This window comes from Castor canadensis, chromosome 9 (assembly GCF_047511655.1).
Source record: "Castor canadensis chromosome 9, mCasCan1.hap1v2, whole genome shotgun sequence".
NCBI classification, from domain to species: domain Eukaryota; kingdom Metazoa; phylum Chordata; class Mammalia; order Rodentia; family Castoridae; genus Castor; species Castor canadensis.
In genome coordinates, this window is record NC_133394.1 from 154,645,153 (window position 1) to 154,666,140 (window position 20,988).

A 20,988-nucleotide genomic window follows, 5' to 3' on the forward strand; every position below is an offset into this window, starting at 1 on the left:
TAATAATGCCTGTAATCAACTATCAGAAAATAAGCTATTTTACTGTGCGAGTCACTTCCTGAAAGCACACCTGCCAAAGAAGCCCGGAGCTGCTCAATTGTGGCCCCCCCACCTGCCCCCCCCCCCGAGGCCCCAGCCCATTGGGCCCCTCACGTTGTAGCCATAGACGTAGCCATTGGGCAGCATCATGGGCGGGTTGTTCTCGTTCATCACATCGCCGGAGATCTTGCAGACCAGGCGGGAGTTGGCGCAGTGGGCCATGGGCAGGGGCTGGGCCAGCTTGTTCAGGGAGCGGCTGCACACAGGGCAGTCAGGGCTCTTGGAGCTGCCATCTTCCTTATAGCACTGTCTGTACATGGGGTTAAGGATGGCTGGGCTGCTGGTCAGCGGGGTGCGACAGGCAGGCGCACTGTGACTCATTAATGTTTAAGGGGAAGAGAATATTATATTCTACAGCCACTGAGACCTGACCTGGGACAGAAACCACCCTGACACTGCCTCCAGGAATACACCCCAGTGGGATTCCAGCAACCTCCACAGCCCCAGCCTCCTAGGAGAACAGGGCAGTGCCTGAAACAGCGGTGTGTGGCGGGCCCTACAAGGCAGCGTGCAAGTGCTTCCTCTCCAATGTGCAGGCAGAGAGTAAGGCCTCAGCACAGAGCACAACACAGCCAGCACCAGCAGCGTTCCCAGGAAGTCACATAGGGACAGGACCAAACCACATGCAGGGGCAAGGATGAGGTCAGTCACATGCAGGGACAGGGTCTGCCAATCTGGATGAGGAGGTATTAGTTGTCCCTGCTCTCTGTTGAGAAGGTTATCCCCTTGTCAGAGACATGACCATTTCATGATCCAACCTGAGAAGTAAAGGAAAGACCCTGAGCTGGAGAGCCAACGTTCAGTCCACCTCTACACAGGCAAGAGACCAGGTGAAGACAGTGCTGCTGCGTACAAGCCCTTCTTAACTTTCACCCAGCAGCGTCAACACTGTGCAAACACAGCATGGGGACAGCTCAATCCTCATATGGTGGAACACAGCAGATAGGACAGTACGGGGAGGGCTAGTCTGCCAAAAAGTGACCATGGAAAGGAGCTGCACACCACTTGGAGGAGTGGGAGGATACGGTGTCTTGATGGCTGAGAGGCCGGCCTGTAGTGTTAGTGTGAACACGGAGCTGTTCCCCAGCTGGTGCAGTCGGTAGTTGTCATAGCGGAACTGCTGAATGAGCATCCGCCACCGCGCCGGGTCCAGGAGGTCCTGGAAGAGACAAGGTGTCACTACTGAGCCCCTCTCCAGGCAGCTCCGAGGGAGACCACCAGGAACGGTGAACACAGTGTGCTGTGGGAGGCAGGTGTTAGGCTGCCTCCAGCCCTTGCTGACCCACACCCTCCTGAGCTGAAGGATAGCCCAGAAGGTGCTGTCAAGCCCTCACTTAACATCACTGCATGATACCACTGCTTAACTTTCTGGAATGTTCCCTGCTTATAAATCTTTTGAAAGATCTAAGTATGAGTGAACAATCGGATGGGGCTCAGAGCAAGGTGCAGAGCAGCAACACCAGGCAGACAGTAGCCCCTGCACCTCAAGCCTCATACCACAGAACAACATTTGAGAGACAAACAGACAAGACAGACAGAGTATGTGTAAAAGGAGGTGAAACCTTAACACCAGCCCTGAAGGGCCCAGAGAAGGTGGCTGCCATCCTGAAGAGGGAAGGTGGTTTCCAGGGTGCCGGCCATCTCTGTGACAGTCTTAGGCTCTCCTCTGACAGTCTTAGGCTAAACAGCAAAATTCCAACTTTTTTTCCCCCAGTACTGGGGTTTGAACCCAAGGCCTTACAAGTGCTCTGCCAGCTGACCTATGCTCCCAGTCCAACTTCAACCTTTTAAACATATATTGTTTTCAATATGAATCTTATGAAAGTAGAGCCTATTGGATAGGACCACAGTCCAAGAGGGTCTCAATGAAGGAACAATTCCTGCCCCCAGGGACCTTTGCATTCAGGTTGCTTTTATAGCCACCACCTTGAACAAAAGGAAAGATTCCTCCTTGTCTCGCTCTACCCATTAGCTGTACCCTTCAACTTTCTGCCACAGGAGGCCTTTGCTGAGTCTGACAACTGTGGAACCTAACGAGGGCCCTGTTCTGTACTTTCCTCACAGTATCCAATACGCACCACCGCGCTCACCTTCTCTATCACATCACAGACTCTGACCATCAGTGACAGGAAACTGTCACCCAGCTGGCCTTGATGCCAGTAAGCAGGCAGACACAGCTGATGCTGGGATCCCCACATGGGACAGGGGCTTCTCCCTGTGCTTGAGGAGCTGGGACAGCAGGACTCACCTCACTCCTCCAACACTATGAAGCCCCCGAAAGGAGGAGAGTCAAATGTCTCACCCCAAAACCAAACTCTGTTCAGACCAGGAAGAAACACCTCAGACACAAATTTGAGATGTGAAAAGTTTAGGCTCAACACCTGATGTCTCTGTGACCTGATGGCAGTTTGCTAGAAGATGCCCCACACTGCATGCAAAAGTCATCAGTCACTTGTTCAGGGCTAGGAGCAGTGCCCTGGTTGGGTAAGCCCTGGATCAGCACACTGGGCTCTGGTGATTGACAACACATAAACACATCCTCTGCTGGGCCTTTTCATAGCCCCCCTCCTTCCATAGGGGGAGGGCTGTGGGCAGCAGACCTGCCAGTGAGCCTGATGCCAAGGATAAAGACCAGGAATGGCTAAAGAAAAGATCACTACCAAGAACCACCAGTGCCTTGGAGACCCAGAGCTCCAAGGTTACAAAGACAGCAAGGACACTGGTAAGAGCAGAGCAGAAGACATGCCCTTCTGTTACATGTGACTAAGGAACTATACGAAGAGAAGATGAAGGAGTGATGGGGCGGGAGGTGAGGGAGCAGAACCAAGTTTGCCAGGCTAAAGCCTCCTGAACCTTCTGACCCAAATGTTTCATCAGCAGAACAGGAGTAAAGCAGAACAGGTTCCTCCGGGTTGGGCTGCCTGGGTCAGGTAACTGCAGGACACTCCTCATATCACACTCAAGGCAGCAAGGACAGACAGGCCCTCAGGAGCTGGCAACATCCTATAAGCCACCCCACAGGACCCTTGATTCTGAGAGCCAACAGGAACCTGGAGGAGGGTGCAGGCATTACCTTGTACGGGGAGATGTGTGTGTCTGGCGGAAAGGCCAACATGCCCATGACCTGACGGACCTCATCCAGCTGGCTCCCTTCAGCCTGACTGAAGTGCTTTCTTGCATGTCTAAAAAAACAGTTGGCATGGTTAAGTTTGTATTTTCAACTTTAAGGACCCACACTAATAGTCCCTGTCAGAACTGAGCACAAAGGGAGCCACTACCAGAGAAGCTCTACTGGTCAGGGCCTGCAGGGGTTCCCTAGGACTGGTGTGCCACCCAGGCCTCCAGAACAACTCCAATTGCCCTGGAAGCTCATCCCCATGGCCAGCTTCCAGACTGCCCCGCTGCTCACATTCCATACACCCATACACTAGCAACTCAGTCCCATGGATGACCTCCATGGCCAGCTGCCCAGTCACTTGGCCCTGTGTGTGTAAGCAAACATGCACCATGGTCTTCCCATACACAGCCAGCCCCTGACCAAAGTCAGAGCTGACCAAAGTCAGAGCAAGGAAGAGCAGAGCCACTCTCTTCCTGGCCACCCAGTGGCATCTGCTCACTTTAGGGCCTCAGCCATACACCTCTCCCCAGGCCATGGGCCCTGAGGCTTGCTGCCCCACTGGCTGCCCTCACACATGCCCTCAATCCATGGCACGTTCTCTGCGCTCAAGGCTCACTCCCCTGAAACTCTACCCTGGGGCCAATGACATAGCAGAACGAAGGTGTGTAGCCAAGAATATGGAGCCAGGAGAACCCAGGCCCTCACAGCAGCCTGGGGGTGGGAAAGAATATGGTGTCTACAGAGACTGGAGTCAGCATTGGACGTCACCAAGCAGTCTCTGAGAAACAGCAAGGTGGCCATGAGGCCGCAGCTCTAAGGGGGCAGCAGGCAAGGGGGTTAGTGAGGCCAGAGGAAGCAGGAAAGGTGCCCAGGTTCTAAGCACACCCAAGAGAGTCCATACAGCTCTCCACCAAATGGGTAAGTGGTGAGCAGTGAGGTTAGGACAACCAGGACTCTGACACCTGGGATGTAGATGGATGCCTGTGAGTTGTGAGCAGGTGGGTCTGAGCCTGACATCCTAGACCCAGGACACTGGAACTGATTTGCGGTTAATGAATGGAGAGCTTGGGTCTGGAATGTCCCTCAATGCCATGTGTTGAAGGCTGGCCCAGCCTATGGGGAGGAGGTGGGGTCTATGGGAGGAAGTGAGGTCAATGGACTCATGCCCTTGAAGGGGATAGTGAGATGTGGCCCCTCCCCTCTCTCTCTGCTTCCCTACCAACCAGGAGGTCCTCACCATGGACCCAAAGCAATGGTTAACAATTGACCATGGGCAGAACATCTGAAATCATGGCCCTAAATAAATCATTTCTCCTTTTAAATTGTTTACCTCAGGTATTTGTCACAGCGATGAAAAGCTAACATACGATGCATCTAGCTTTCCTTTAAAAACATAAACAAATGTAAAAAAACACCCAGAAGCCTAAATCCCTAAACTTTACCGGGCCAGGCTGAGATGCAGATGTTCAGTAAAATGACACAGGCCCACTTCACACAGAGCACCTGGTAAAGGCCAACTCCCCGGCACTTTGACCTGGCATTTGGCTTATTCATTCATTGAAGATTTAAAATGCCAGACCAGGCTTGGTGGATTACACCTGCAATCCCAGCTACTTAGGAGGTGGGTATCAGGAAAACTGTGATCCAAAGTCAGTCTGGGCAAAAAGTTAACAAGACTTCACCTCAACATAAAAGTCAGGTGTGGTACTACATGCCTGTGATCCCAGCTTCTGGGAAGGCACAGGTAGGAGGACCTCACTCTGAGGCTGGCCCTGGGTGAAAACACATGAGGCCTTATCTGAAAAATAACTAAAGCAAAAAAGGCAGGGGGCATGGCTCAACTGATAGAGCACCTGCCTAGCAAGCGTGAGGCCCTGAGTTCAAACCCCAATAGAGCAAAATGAATAAATAAAAATTAAATTAAATTTAAAAATGCTGCCAGTGATGGTAGCCTACCCTTACATTCCCAGTTACTCAGGAGGCTGAGGCCAGAGGATTGCTTGAGACTGGGAGTTCAAGACCAGACTGGGTGACACAGCGAGACCCCATCTCTTAAAAAATAAATAAGGTCTTTAGATATAATGCAGTGGTAGAGTACCTACCTAGTATGCTCGAGGCACTGGGTTCAACCCCCAGCACCACAATAAATTAATAATAGAATTGTTCGCAGTCACTGCAGCACTGGCTTTCAGGCTCATGAGTGCAGGAAGTGGGAAGGAGCTACAGCCCCAGCAGCTAGTGAGGTCCTAGCTGGGTCCAGGATACCCCTCCTAGACTCAGGTCTCCACCCTCTCCTGACCCACCAGAGGGGTCCTGGGTGAGCCTATCTCAGCCTTGGGCAGGATAGCATTCCAGCGTTGATCTGGCCAAAGGTGCTCTTCACCTGACACAGCCTGATGGCTCAGTCTTGAGCCCTGGGGACACTGCCCCACTGCTCCATTTTCCCACTTGGAAACCTAGCTCCCAAGTCCTGTACGGGTCCTATCAATGCCCACCATCTTCAGCCCCCTCACCCCCACCCTTCTGGAAAGCCAGCCTGGAGGACAAGGCCCTTTTCTCCAACTCTTGGCCCTATCCAGACACCTGCCAACAGAGGTCCCTGCTTGTCTCTCAACTGCAAGCCTGCACTGTGTATCTTCCCACCTAGGCCCTGGTCCAGCCCAAAGCAAGTTCCAAATCCTGCTCTAACCTCACTCCATACAGGTTTCACTGGTGACTCAATTTGCCTCTCACAAAAGAGAAACAGCTTTGTCATTTTTCTTATACCTGCTTATGGTAAGACAATTGGGAAAACATAGCATTTAAAAGTCACTCAACACTTCTGGTATGCTATTTCAGACTGCAGTGAAACTTGATACCACCAAAATGAGACATTGCTTCATTTGCTTGTACACATCTTGATGTCCCAGGCATCTATGGAGGGCATGCCCAGGCCACCCAAGAAGCACAGAGCCCCTTAGCCAGCCGTGCCCCATGCCAGGCACAGCATAGGCACTCAGCAACACCCAGCTGCATCCACCCCTATAGCAGAGCCTGACACTCTAGGGCCAAGGCATAGGCTGGGGGCTGAGGCTTCACACAACACACAGCAGCACCGAGACAGAGAAGGAACACATGTTGCTGGGAGTAGTCCCCCAGCAGGGGCCAAGGTCCACTGGGGAGTAGTGCCCACCTACTTGCCACAAAGGCACAGCTCTGGGCTCTGCCTCCAGAATCACAAGACGGAGGCAGCATGAGTCTTCTCCCACCACTTGACAGCTGCCTGCCTGATACGGAGGGGGTGCCCAGCCCAGGCAGCATGGAGAGGACCTCTGTTCTCAGACACTGGGGCTAATGAGGCAGCTGAGGTCCTTAGAGAGAAGTGCGCAAGGCCATGGCCCAGTAGATGTCATCCTGTGGATATAAGCGTCAAGGCCAACGCGGAATGGAACAGGAAGTACGACAGAGTAAGGCCCACATAAAGCCAGTCACTTCTGCCCCCATCACATCTGCACCTCAGAGAAGCAGCCTGGCACACATAGTGCCTGCTCAACTGTGCCAGGGCCAGAGATCCTCCTCCTGGCTGGCTCTTGGACTGAGTAGGAACACAGACCCAGCCCTATCTTCCCATCTACGGTGCACCCAGCACAGGCACTGGGAACCAGAGAGAGGGGCCTGACTGTGCAGACTGGCCGCATGCCAGCACACCCCTTGGGGCTTAGCACTTCATTGAGGTTCCTGTTCCTACCCTGGAGTCCTCGTGGGCAGACTCCTGGGCTACCCACCCAGGCTGCTCCAGGGAGGCATGGGAAGCTGCCAGATATCCTGGCATACATGCTCCTGGGCTGGCACTGAGCAATGCCTGCCAGCTCAGCACATGTACAGGCGTGTAGTAGCTCATCCTGTCACGGGCCCAGTGCAGGGCTCTGCCCACATTGCATTCCCTGCTCCCAACTCCAGGTTTAACTGAGCAGGAGCCTTGGTGAAGCTGGAGAGAGAAGATGCTGTGCTCAAGGAGCTGCCACACGTGCAGCCTGCATGGACTGAACCCCCAGGCTTGACCAGGCAACAGGAAGGCTTCACAGGGTTGCTTGGGGGAAAGGAGGGGGTTGGTCAACACAGTGCATCCAAATGAGGCTCATTAGGCAAGACAACCAGCCTCCCCATCCTTATGCCCAGCTATGCTGTGCTGTGGGCCACCAGCTGCAGCTCTCAGCACCCTTGGATCAGATATGGGCCACAGAGCCCAGATGTGCCTCAGAATGCCCTCAGGTCTTCCTGGCCAGCATTCTTCCAGATGTCCACCAAGAGAAGTCCCCAGGCTAAAGATCCTTGACCTGATCAAGGACCAACCCCATCAGGGCATTCCTGCTACCAGAAGCTAATGACACTTTCCTATATGGGAAGATAGGATTCAGAGCCCTATCCACAGGTTTACGTGGATGGTTGTGATGCCAGTATTGGCTCCCCCGACAGCCATGGGGGTCTGGGCTCTGGCCTGTGGTTCCGTGTGGGGCAGGGAAGCAGGACTCCCTGCTTGGGTGCAGCAAGGTGAAGCTGGTTCTGGAAGACCCCCAACACCCATGCTTCCATCTCCAGCACCAGGATGGAGCAAGAGGAGAGGAGCAGTAGAGCATCCGGTCCTCCCATGAGAAACCACACATGTGGCATGATCTCCTACCTCACAGCATCCAGGCGCTTGTTCTGCCGAACGAGCTCAATGAATTCCTGAATCCTGAGGCTGAACTCCAGGCAGCTCTGAGAGCAAAGACAAGGGGAGAGCTTAGACAGCGCTGTGTTTCAGTGGCACCAGGCACCTGGGTGTAGGGACTCACAGGTTCCAACAGGCCCTGCCACCTGTTCCTCCGCCCCTTCTCCAAGGCAGCCATGGTGAGCATTCAAAGGCAATGGCCCTGAGGACACACCTAGGAGGTCGGCCCTTCTGCTGGAAGGGCAGAAGGCACAGAAGAGATTCCTGTGAAAAAGCGCCAACAAGGAGGGCAGTAGCCAGAGGCCACTGCCAGCTCACAGGGCACATGGAAAAAACTGCCAGTTCCTCACAAGGGCAAAAGGCCTTTCTAGGTCTCACCTGTCATCATCAAGGTCCTACATTTGTAAGCACCATGAAATTTTCTTCCCCTAAACTCATTTCCTCCCAACTGTCCCCACTCACAGCACTGTCTGATTGCTCCAAGAGTGTGAGCAAGGTGTTGCCCGTGTCAGGACCTGTTCTGGGAGAACTCAGACAAACTGCTTTTCCGAGAGACACTGGAGCCTAGTGAGAGGAGACAGTGACCCAATGAGTGGGTGCTGGGTGGGTCAGAGTTGACACCTCAGAGGATTGACAGGGAATACAGGGGCAAACATGTATGAGTATAGGGGCTGGAAAGATTCTGGGGATTCCAGGCAGAAGCAGGAGCCAGTACAAAGGCCCGGGGGCAGGTGGTGCCTGGAGCAGGAGGTGCTAATCCCAAGGATGCTAAGACTCCTGTCATGACCTTAAGGCTCAGGTTGGCCAGAACCAAGTGGAGATGTCCTGATTTACAAGTGGTTCCAACGAAGGGCAGAAGACCTGAGATTTTTGAAGCTGTGAGAGAGGTCTGGGGTTTGTACTGCAGGAAGGAGGGCTCCATGCCCCATGGTAGGAGGATGGGTTGGCTTGGGGACAAAGATCTGGCAGGTGCCTGTCCAGTGCTGAAGTAATTTGGGAACAGTACAGAGCTCATAGGTGGGTGCAGTCTGCATCGAAGACTGGAGCTGGCACTGAAACCAGCAGCATGGATCCAAAGTGGGCTGCAACTCTTGTAACTGGGTAAGGCCAGCAGACGGTGTTAAGTGCCGTCACCTCAGAGGGAAAGCTGCTTCTTCTACACAAATGAGTGTCAAAATGCTAAGCCTTCCAGGATGGCTTCAGGACACTCAGCACTCCACGAACAGGAACTTCACTCTAACTCCATGGCATAAACAGAATCCCATGTGGCAATAAATAAACCAACTCCGAATGTCTAAACCTTAAACTCAAGTTTCCCAATTGTATGTACTTTCACACTCAGACTCTTCAGCAAGTTCTGTTAGGGACTGTCTCTTCCTGGGCCCTGCAGAGCTGGCTCTACCCCAGCCACACCTGACTGGTGCCACGATCCTGCTCCACTGACACAGTGCCACCACACAGGAGCACCTGCAGTGACTCTGACAGAGGAGTGACAGGGCAGAGGTGAGGGGTCTCTAGCCACTCCTTCCCCATCCTGTACCCAATGCCCCCTCTCTGCACCCAAGCTGAGCAAGTGGGCTGCAGTCTAGAGGCAAAACTCACAACCCATTTCAAGTCAGGGCAGAAGCAGTCTTGACTCTGAGTAGAAGGCCTGGTACAACCAGTAAAGAGGACAGCTTACCCAGGGCTCCCTGGGAGTGACCTGGGTCCACTGATAAGTGGACAGTTGATGGTGGGCCCTCTGATCCCTTCAAAGCTAGGGCAGTAGAGGCCGAGGGAGAATCCTCCCATAGAAGGCCCATTTTCCTTGTGCCCTGCCTTCCCCCTGGGGACTACCTACAACAACAGGTGTCATGGCTAAGAGAAGGAAGGAGCCACTGTGTGGGCATCTTAAAAGAGTAACATTTTGGGCAAACTCTAGCTGACTGGTTTGCAAAATATATATTCTCAAACTTGTCTTCATTTAGGATTGTCCTTTGCTGTAACAGGTGAACGCTTTTTTTTTTTTTTTGGTGGTACTGGGGTTTGAACTCAGAGCTTCATGCTTGCTAGATAGGCACTCAACCACTTAAGCTATTCTGCCAGCCCTATTTGGGTATTTTCGAGACAGGGTCTTGTGAACTATTTACCAGTGGTTGGTTCATCTCTGCCTCCTGAGTACCTAGGAATACAAGCATGAGCTACCAGTGATGGCTCAGGTTAACTTTCAATAGTCCACTAATACATAAGTGCATATATGTAAAAGAAATCAGGTCTTCAGACTTGAATCTGTAGTCTAGTCACATAGATGTGTACTGGCCACTCCATGCACTCTGCAAAAGGCTGCAGCCTCTGCGCCTATCACTCCATGTGACTTCTAGACACCAGGCACCAAAATTGCTGCTTCAGTGTCCTGTAGGGTCTAGAGACTGAGTCAAGACAACAGAAGTTAACTTGGTAGTCCATTATTTTGAGCTATTTTCAAAGCCTGAAACTTGTGTCTCAAAAGTTTCTCTTCCCATCTAGATCCTCATGTTTCTGACCTGAGAGATCAGTGCACAGTGTGCACTAACCTCCCCTCCCATATATCCATGCATGTAGACTGCACAGACAACTGCACATTCTGTCTCAGCTGATGTTTTGTGACGGCAGGCTCCTGTATCTTCAGGCATCTTCATGATGTGTTTCTGGACAGCTGCGATGTTCCCTTCTACCCTGGCCTCTCAGACACAGAGGCACTGTTCACCTGCTGAGCACCCATTCAGCACCCATCCCTCTCAGCCTACCCAGGAGCTTCCACCCATGGCCTGGCAGGGTTGGGACTTGCAGAGATCACAGATGCCATACATAACACAGCCCAATACGTGTTCTCTAGGAGGAAGTGAAGGTACAGGTATGCAGCATGCTGAGTGTTACAAACCAATTCTGGCTTTCCTTTTAGGGTTTCCATACCAAACTTCTCACTCTCTTTGGAGCCACAAGAGCTACTCTTTCACCCATCTTTGCCTTGTGCTCACTTTGGTGACCCTGAGTGGCAGACAGTATCACTCTTGGCTTGTGACTACTGTGACCTGACAAGCATAGCAGGTGGGTGAAGCAGCACTAATCTTAGAAAACAGAACACAGTTTTTCTCAGAGGCAGGGTGTTCACAAAAGCTAGCACATTTCTGCAAGTCCAAGGACAGTATCATCTCATAGTGAGCAGAGCAGGGTTAAGTTCTGTGGTTTCTGCTCTAGGGTATTTTTAAAGCCTCTGTGGTCTCTGGAAAGTGTGTATTCAATAGAATACCACAGCCCAGAGCTCTGCAGCCTGCTGGGGCAATGGCCTCCTGTAGCACTCTCTGACATGCCTGAGTGGGGAGTCCACAGGCCCACCCCGACACCAAGTGCAGCAGCCCCTGACATACCACATGCACAGCAGAGCTCCAAACCTCACTCTTTCTGAACCTTGTGCTCAGGACAATGGAAGGAGGCCATTCCTCAGGGTTTTTACCTAAGAGCGACACCCCACAACCAAAATCACATCAAACCCCACCTTGAACTCCACAACCCCACCTCACAAACCAAAACCAAAATAAAGAACCATGAGCAGGTGAGGGTGGTGCTACTTCCACTCCACCTTGCTCCTCACTCCAGGGAGTCCTGTCCCTACCAGGAACTACATCCTAGGGAGTCCCCACACCCCAGGGAAGTCCCCGCACCTTCATCTTCCGGAGCCGGGACTTGTTATCATGGCACCAGGCCAGGCAGGTGGCTGTCTCACGTCTCTCCAAGGACTCCTCCACTTCTTTGGCTGTCAGGAACATCTCGATATTCACCAGGTCCTTAGGGGAAGGGGCAGCTCAGGTCACAACACACTTAACTCAAGGGAACCCTTTGCACCTGTGCCCCATAAGCAGAGGCAGTTGGCCCGTGTTCCCCCACTGCAGCCAGAGGTCCAGGCTCACACCTAAACCATAAGAATAGCAGATTCATACACATGGACAAGGGCCAGAGAGCCCACAGTAGAGGATACAACACCATTTCTGCAGCACCGGAGGCTGAGATGAGCACTGAGGCTGGCCAGGGTGTCAGGTGACACTCACCTAACAGTGCCATGAGGCAGGGTCCACACGACCAGGGCAGAACATCTAGAGTGTGCTCACATAGAGCAACTGGCCAAGCACGGGCAAGATGCACAGGTAAGTGAGAACCCTGAGGGCCCTGAGGGAGCCAAAGCCCATTCCCACCTCAGCTCTTCATGGAGCCGAGAACCCAAGCAGCCCACAATCTCGTGTTCTGTTTTGCTTTGTTCTGAAAACGCGATCTTTTGGAGAGGGCAGTGGAAGTAGATGCTGGGCTTCCTGCTCCTCCTCCAACTGTGCTCTCTGGTAAGGGCCTAATGACAGCCATATCTGCCGAGCTCTGGAGCTCAAAGGGCCAAGGACCCCCAATGGCAGAGTCCAGCAAGAGCAAGCATTCGACACAAGGGGACATGTGAATGCCATGAGAAAGGCAAGGGAGAGTATCTGAAAAACATGGAAATTTCAAAAACTAAATTTCTCTCCCACCTGGAACAGACTCCAGAAAAAACACAAAAGAGACTATTCTAAAATCAGACTTCAATTTACAAGCTACTAGCAACAATTACTAGTCTCTAAAGAAATCGCTTTCAAAAATATGGGAAGAATCTTACCTCTCTAATCCCAAAATACTCAAAAGACAAACTAGAATTGATCCCTGTGTCCAAAAATATGCCAACTGAAGACATGCTTACTTTTTGGACATTGAGGATTTGCTCATTAATTAACTATAAAAAGCCATCTTCACACATGTCCCTCAGTGAAAAATAATGGCCTCTATCACCAGTGGAGCAAAAACTGAGGACCACATGCAGTCTTGGGCAACTTCTATGTAGTTTAAAAGGAACAGAAATCTCAAATAAGAGCCCTGATGGAAAATAAAGTCTGGCTTGATGAATGGAGTAGTACCCAGTTAATTTATTTATGATGCACTTAACTTGAAGCTATGCCACAGAATGGAAGCTATTTTGTAACTTAAATACACTCTGTTTTTAAGGTCTCAATGCCTTTTATCCTCCTGTAATATTTTTAGGTAAATCCTCAATGCCTTTCAGCCTCTTGTAATGTTTTTAGTGAAGGAAAGTATGTTTGGATTTTCTTTGTACAGACATTGAAATGTGAAGCATCTAGAAAGCAAACAAGTTGTGAGCAGCTACTGTGATGACTTAAAAGTCTTGTGAGCATGAAATGACAAGAGGTAGTTTATTATAATTTCAGTGAAGAACATGGGAATGAGCCATTTTGATGTACTTTCACTAAGTAATTAGTATAAGTCAGTGAATATCCTCATCTTTCATTTTAGAGAAATAAACCACTTTTATTGGCTCTTTGTGGAATGTAATGGTAATAATTTAAAAAGTGAGATAAGTAGTTCTTTGGAATGTGTAGTGAAAACAAATTTTAAGAATTGGAAAAACTCATACTATAAAAATCAAGTCACACTAAGGGGAGATCACTAATGGGAGAGGGAGGGTAAAAAAAGGGAGTTAAAAAGGTGACTATGGTTGATGTACTCACTATACAAAGATGAATATAGAACATTTAAACCTGCTGAAATCACCATAAGAAGGGGACTAAGGTAGAAAGGAGAAAAAATAGAAGTGACGAACCAATTCAGGTTATAATACTATATACACGGAAATGTCAATTAAACTCCCAATATAGCTATCTTAAACAAACAAAAAATGTCTTCTTTCAAAAATGGAGAACAGGAAGGTAAAACAGGTCCTGTCTGGGGGGTTGGTACCAGTGGGAGGGGGAAGGATATAAAGAAAGGGTATAGGAGGGTGATTTTAGTAGAAATATTATGTACTTATGCCTGAAAATGGAAAAATGAGACGTATTGAAACTATTCCAGGAATGGGGGCAGGGGGAATAAAGAAAAATAATGGAGGGGGAGCATTCAACTCTGACATATTGTAAGAACTTTTGTAAATGTCACAATGTACCCCCAGTACAACAATGAAACAAACAAACAAACAAAATTAACTAACTGAATCTAAATGAAAAAAAAAAAAAAAGATTTGGAAATTTCCAAACAGGCTTAATAATTACTCAAGTATATTGATCCTGAAAAGTGATATTTGAGTGAAAACTAGGACAGAATGAATTTAGCAAAGAAAAAGGATGAAAGCAGGTGACCAGACACTTAACAAACACTGTCAAGCTAAATCCATTTAGTGGTTGATAACAGAGTTCTATTTAGTCTAATTTAAACTGAGAATTTAATCCTAGGTTATATTTTAACAAAAATATGGATTAAAAATTCATTAGTCTATTTTTAAAAGAAATTAGCTGGAGGAATGGCTCAAAGACAGAGTGCCTGCCCCAAACCCAACACTGCAAAAAAAAAAAATTAGTTTCTCAAGTAGTGAGTAGAACACCCCAGTTGAGCCCTGCCCAGTATACTCTGGCCGATCCACAGGGTACCTGATGCCCTCATGCTGAGGCCCTGTGAACAGTGTCCCAGTCAGCATCACATCCTGAACCACTAGATGCTGCACACACACAAGGACCAAGGGGCAGGAGGAGGGAATGAAACCTGTAGGCAGAGCCATGAACAGAGCCATGACTGGGAGGAGTCTGTCTGGAACACAACTTAAGATACCTACTTTAAACAAAAGCAGTCACAATAAAGTCAGACTCCTCCTTTTCCCATCTCAAGACAAACAGCAAGTGAGTAAAGCATTATGGCTAGTACTGCACCAGTTAACACCCATGACAAGAAAATTAAAAGAAAAAAATGAGGCGATGCATAGGCTCAGCATCGCAACTCCCCACGTGATGGGCAGAGGCTAGATGCTTACTGTCTACCTGCAATGACCATTTCTGGTGACCACTTCCTTGCAGGAAAGCAGTCGGTACCCGACCCCCACCACCTGCTGGTTAAGTGGGCATGCTACTGACTCAGGCCTGGCTCGTTCTATCAAGAATGCTGACCTATCTTGCCTCCTGTGGGCCTCACCGGCACTGGCCAGGCTTAGATCAAGACAGTTCTATCCAGTGGTCCTCAGTGGTTACAGTGAACAGGGGCACCCACACCTTCCTCAGTGCCTCCAACCTCGTATGGCCTGTGAACCCAGTCTTTCCCTTCTGGGTGAGCGGGTGAGCCACACAGGCCCCACTGAGTTCCCACAGTGCCACATCCTTATCACCAGTACCAAGGCTGAGGGCAGAAGCAAAGGGTAGGATGAGTGGCTGGCTGGTCTGTTGGGGCAGCAACATCAAGAGACCCATCCTGTGTATACAAGCACACAGACCCCAAGCTGCTAATTGAGAAAGACATGGATTAGACAGGGCTGAGCTAGAACCTGGCCCTATGGCTCTATCACAACCTTCCTGGCCATGCAATCTGGGCCTCAGTGCATGGTTCCACCCTCCCCATTTCTGGGTCTCAGTGCATGGTTCTGTTCGCCATTCATTGGTTTTACTCCTCCACTGACAAGGTCATGGGTAGGGAAGCTCAAGGGAGCAAGCTAGGAAAGATGAGGGAGGGTGACATTTCTCCTGGGGTGGTCAGGGAGGCTGCCCTGCAGACTTGGCATTTAGTGAGCCAACATCCGATAGGTTGGAGACAGCAGCGGTAGCTCTGTGCTCAGGAAAAGCAGGGTCATGGGCTGAGTTGAAATGCTTGGTGGGGCCACAGGGGTTGAAGAGCAGGGCCCAGCTTAGCCTGCTCAGAGGCCAGCCTGATGGAGAGTTAAGAGTTAAGAGTGTGGCAGGGAGGATAGCCAAGAGCAGATGTCAAGAGCCCAGGTGGAGGCTCCTGTGAGGCCTGGGGCTGAGTCCGACCATGAGACTGATGCAGTCAGAGTGGGGAACCAGAAAGCACCATAGAAGCAGAGGGCAGGGCTGCAGACACCTGCAAAGGAATGAGCATGGCACTGACACCATGCTTCAGGCTAGGACCTGGGAGTCTCGGGCCAGGGTTTAGAGTTGCCAAGCCTGAGGCTCATCTCAGTCCAGGTGGGAACCTCACACATGGGTAGGATTAAAGCAGGGAAGAGAAGGGACCACGAGAGAGAGGTCACGGCAGCCTAAAGAGGTGGCTGAGATGAGGACAGAGCAGCTGGGAACTGGGAGAGGCTGAGGAAGGCCTGACACAGGCCATGAAGGCTCACTGCTGTCTGCACAGGTCTTGCATTGAGAGCTTTCTGAATGATGCTGCTTTAGGGAAGGTGGAACCTGGACATCGCCTTCAATCGGGTCATGTTGAGTCTGTGCACCAATGGAGAGGATGTGAACTGGGACCAGGAGGAGCACACACCATGGTCTAAGAGTTTCTGACTGCTGTGGGCTTCACTATGTGGATGACTGACTGACAGCAGCAAGGCCTCAGCCACAGGTTTAGACAGTCCATGAAGACCAAGTTGAGGGGCAACACAGTAACAGGATTCAGACCCTACCCTGCACCAGGAATGCCTCCAAGACCACCAGCAGCCTTCCTTTGGAAGCTTAAAAATGCCCCACGGGCAGTTGGTGCTCATCTCTGTACCAGAATGCTGAAGCCAGTAAAGCCAGACTCCTGGGAAACCCACAGTACTCAGCAGGCAATGGAAGGAACCATAGGAAGTCAAGTACCGGGAGCACAGGCTCTTTCCTTACTTTCCCTAATCAGAACCCCGTTAAACTACTGAAGGCCAGTAAGGAGTACGTGGAGTCACTGCTCTGGCCCTCGAAGAGAAAACTACTAGGCACAGCATGGACATGAGCCCGGTCGGGTGAAACGCATTTGGGACTGGACAGCCCCCACACAGACACGCAGCGAGCAGGGCGGGCTCACCTCAATGCCGCTCTGACGTGCCAGCTTCACAGCCGTGTTATAGTAGCCACAGCGCAGCAAGTGCTCCACCATCATGCGGTCCATGCGCTTCCTCTTCCACATGCTGGCCGCTGCTGGCTGGTCACTGCTATGCTCCTTGAGGTGCTCGATCCTGCGCTTACAGAGTTTGGCACTCTCGTCCTCGGCCTGGATGGACTCCACCGCCTAAGCCACAGCAAGGACAAGCTCAGGGTGGGGAACACAGGTCACGGGTGCCACTCCCTGAGTGCTCATGAAAGGACAAGGAAGGAAAAGTACAAGTACAGCTGGGGCTGTCACCGTACTATATGACAGAAATACAAGCTAGGTTCTGCTTTGTACCTGGGATGCAGAATTATTGACATGCACTTCAAGGGTCAGCCCTACACACACCACGTTCTGGATTTGATCCCTAGTACCCCCCCCAAAAAAGTCTCCCACTTTGCTCATGTTTATTTTCTTTACATATTCTAATGCTACGCTGCTATTGTACCTTCCTAGCTAAACTGTTTGTCATGATAAAGTGGCTTTTTCATCTTCTACAACTGCTTTCTAAAGACAATCATGTTGAAAACTGAAGACTAGATACAAACGTTCTCAATCTACACGGCCCAACAGAGGCCACTACTTCATGTGCCTCCAAGTAAGTGCCTGAGAGAGGTCTGTGCCACTGAGGAGCCGGGGGCTCAATGGTATCAGGTATGGTTTGACAGCCACGTAGGCAGCTGCTGGCTGCTGGGCAGCAGAGCCAGGACCCAGCTGGCTCAATGGCTTACTTTCTTCCAGCACAGGCCACTGCTATGGAGTCAGCTGCTGGGTCATAGTTCTGTTGGGAGCAGTCTTTTCCCCTGGTTGCTTTTAGGACTCTTCTCATTCACCTTGCAAAGCTCTGTGCAGAGCCTGTGCTGTCCAGGGCTCTGGACTGGGGGGGGGGGGTGGTGGTGGTGGATGGGGGTGGTCATGTCATTCTCCCAGTACTGTCACTGTCCCCTCTCTGGACTCTGGCTGACCTTTCAGGAACCCTGCTCTATTCTGAATCTCTTAACAGCTCTCCCACACACACAAACACACCCAGCGTACTATGTCCTCTGTCTGTGCTGTACATTCAGTGATCTCTGAGGAGATCATTGGTGAATGTTCCAGTTTACTAATCCCCTCCTGGGTTTTGTCTGTCAACTGCTAAACTATTTATTGTAAATACTTTGGTTACTTTATATATAAACATATATATTTACATACACATGTATTTTGGCAGTGCTGGGGATATAACCCCAGGCCTCATGCATGCTAACAAGTACTCTACCACTGAGCCAAACCCCCAGGCCTGACTATTGTATTTTTCATTTCTTGACATTTTATGTTTCTTTTTAAACCCTAAACCACTTTTTACACTTCCTGTTCCCTACAGAGAGTTTCAGGCTTTTATTCTTTCAATGCTATGAGGTACAGACCCGACATTCCCATAGTGAAGTCTGTGCCAGTCCCTGTCCATTGCCTCTGCTGGTTCTCTCAACAGTCGTGTGCCGATGATCTGGACTGTCTTTGTGCTGAACACTGTACTTGAAAAATCACCAAGAGCAATCTGGTGCTTAGACTGAGGCTCCCCCAGCTTATCTCCATCAGGTCTGGGGTCGTTGGACCCCATATCTCATACCCAGTCAACATTTCAATGACATATTTTTGTCCCTGGCCTTTTCACCTCTCTGACCCCTGCCTCCAGTTTGGAATGGTGATTCCTTTTTGCCTCCTGGGCTCTTTGACATCTTCCCAAGAAGATGTTTTTAAATGTCTAACTCAATTTTTTAAAATGTTGTTTTTGGTGGGCAGATTACTCTAAACACCCAGTCTACCAGCCCCAGAAACAAGAAGTTCCGCATGCAATTCTGAGGTGAATTCTAAAACTCAATCTGCCACAAGCCCTGGCTTCCCCACCAGCTGGAGTCAGGACAAGACAACCTGGCCGTCCAGCAGTAGTAGGCCTGTGTCCTACATGCAGCTTGCCTTTCTGCCTCAAGACCCCCCAGCCAGGGCGCATCCTTCACAGGGAACAAAGTAGAAGAGGCAATACCGACCTTCCTCTTGAGGACACTGAGCTTCTCCACCACACCGTCCAGGAGGCTGACCACAGAGTCCACAGCTGGGCAGCTGCTCAAGGTCTTCTCCAGCTCGGCCACCACCATGGTGACGTGACTCGTCTCCCGGTCAATGTTTTTCTGAGCAGCTCGGAAGCGTTTATTCAGTGTCTCATAGGGCACCTAGATGAGAAAAGATGATGAGAGCCCCGTCCCTGGCTTGAAGGCGGTGTGTGGGTACCCCACCCAGGTGCAGCACATGAGTCTCTGTCAGGCACCTGTAGAGGCAATGTCATAGACGCTCAGCTCTCACAAAACACATCTAATGCAAACTGGACCAAGACCCACAAGGCCTGGTGAGTGGAGGATAGCCGGGGATGGAGTGGGGGGAAGGGGGGAAGGGAGAAAGCAAAGATACATACTACCCCAAATCTGCAGATGGCATGCAGTCCCATTTCTTCCAAAACAGTTTAAGTGTACATCGACAAAATAATCCCAAAGTTCATTTAGAACAGTTTAAAAAGTGGCTAAAGAAGGAGAATGGTGAAAGGGGCTTTAGGCTTAGCCAGTAAGGACCCAGTCACGCAGACAATGCTAGGTAGGGATATTACCACATGTTGTGGAGGTGACAAGGCAGAACTCCACATCCACCAGGGTTGAAGCAAACCACGAACATCCACATGAAATTATGAATACACTTTCAGCCCATCTCCTCAGTGAAAGAGTAGTATTTTACCCCGATTGTAAAAAAAAAAAAAAAAATCCTACTCCCAATAGGAAATTTGGAAAATAAAGAATATATGAAGAACCTTGAAGTCGCTGTGACTTTCTACCCTTTCAAAGAACTGCAGCGGATGTGAGGGCGATCTGGCTGCGACATCTGTCACCCCATTGATCGCCAGGGTTGATTCAGCTGACCTGGCTGGCTAGGCATGTGCGTCCCTCCCGAAGCTGCGCGCTCGGTCAAAGAGGACGACCATCCCCGATAGAGGAAGACCGTTCTTCGGTCAAGGGTATACGAGTAGCTGCGCTCCCCTGCTAGAACCTTCAAACAAGCTCTCAAAGAACTGCAGCTGACATTCCCCTCTTTTCCTGGCTCCACAACTATGAACATGACACCCAGCACCACACCCTGTCTCTGTCCCAACAGAGTCCTGGGGGAAGCACTGCTCAAGAGGCAGGCTGCACTGATAATGCTGCTGGTTCTGACTTTGCTGTTAAGCAAAGTCCTCTGCAGCCCACCCAGAAATGGAAGAGAGGCTCCTGGAGGCTCTGCCAGCCCCACCAACACAGACAGGCCAGGCACTGAGCTCACAGTGACAGCCTGAGGAAGGCAGGGTGTGGGTAGGGACGAGCTTGGTGTGGCTCAGAGCCTGTGCTTCTTAGGAGCAGAGACAATGGGGATAATGGGAGACACAGGAAGAGGACTAGCCCTAGACTCTTACCCCCAAACCTGCTTTGCTGCAGCACTGTGTTGGTGCCCCAGCTGCAACTCCCAAGTCAGCCTCCCCGACCAGCCACCACCACCCCCAGACACCCCCAGGGCCCACAGGGACTCAATGGGGTGGCAGCATGCTATGTGCCGTTCCATCCACACCAACACTGAACAAGCCATGTTTGCCACTGTCAATGCCGTTGCTGTCTGTGACTAAGCAGGGACTCTTGCTTGCAACACAGGGTGGGAAGCTGTCAAACCACAGCATGCTCCTGTGGGGAACAGGAGGCCAGTGTGGCCAGGCAGGGCAGCAAGCAGTGCTGGAAGCAGCAGGCACTATCTCTGGAAGCTCTGTGTTGTGGGCCAGGCATCCCCACATGCTTCCCACTCCTGCCCAGAGCTTTGTGGCTGCTGGGGCAATCTTCAAGACCCTCCTCACTCCACACTGCATGCTGTCACAGATGTGTTCTCAGAGGACTTGGTACTTTTTACAAAAAAAAGCAAAGGGGTCCTCTTTCCTGTCTCTATCCAAGGGATGTGGACATTTCAGAGATAGCGCTTTAGCCCAGAGCTGGCTCACAGCAGAGTCTTTACTAAGTACCTGATGAGGAGTAAAAGTAGGCACAGGGTGAAGCTCTGGGGGCACCCCGGAATCCCTGAACCACCCTGGCACCTGGTACCTCTCCTGAATCCAAGTCTCCATGTGCCATTCTATGTGCAGTGTCTTTCCAGG

At 50.8% G+C, this 20,988-nt stretch overlaps 1 protein-coding gene across 2 annotated transcripts in view; it reads right to left on the minus strand.

Moving 5' to 3' along the window:
• The window catches only part of Maea (macrophage erythroblast attacher, E3 ubiquitin ligase), a 33,889-nt gene that overhangs the window by 1,059 nt on the left and 11,842 nt on the right, over positions 1-20,988 (minus strand). For both annotated transcript variants that reach the window (XM_020177267.2, XM_074042769.1), the window contains exons 2-8: positions 18,821-19,003; positions 16,731-16,934; positions 11,588-11,710; positions 7,878-7,954; positions 3,173-3,281; positions 1,125-1,258; positions 154-349 (exon numbers count right to left, since the gene is read on the minus strand). In XM_020177267.2, the coding sequence (XP_020032856.1) occupies positions 154-349; positions 1,125-1,258; positions 3,173-3,281; positions 7,878-7,954; positions 11,588-11,710; positions 16,731-16,934; positions 18,821-19,003 (1,026 nt within the window). The remainder of the gene's footprint in view (positions 1-153; positions 350-1,124; positions 1,259-3,172; positions 3,282-7,877; positions 7,955-11,587; positions 11,711-16,730; positions 16,935-18,820; positions 19,004-20,988) is intronic.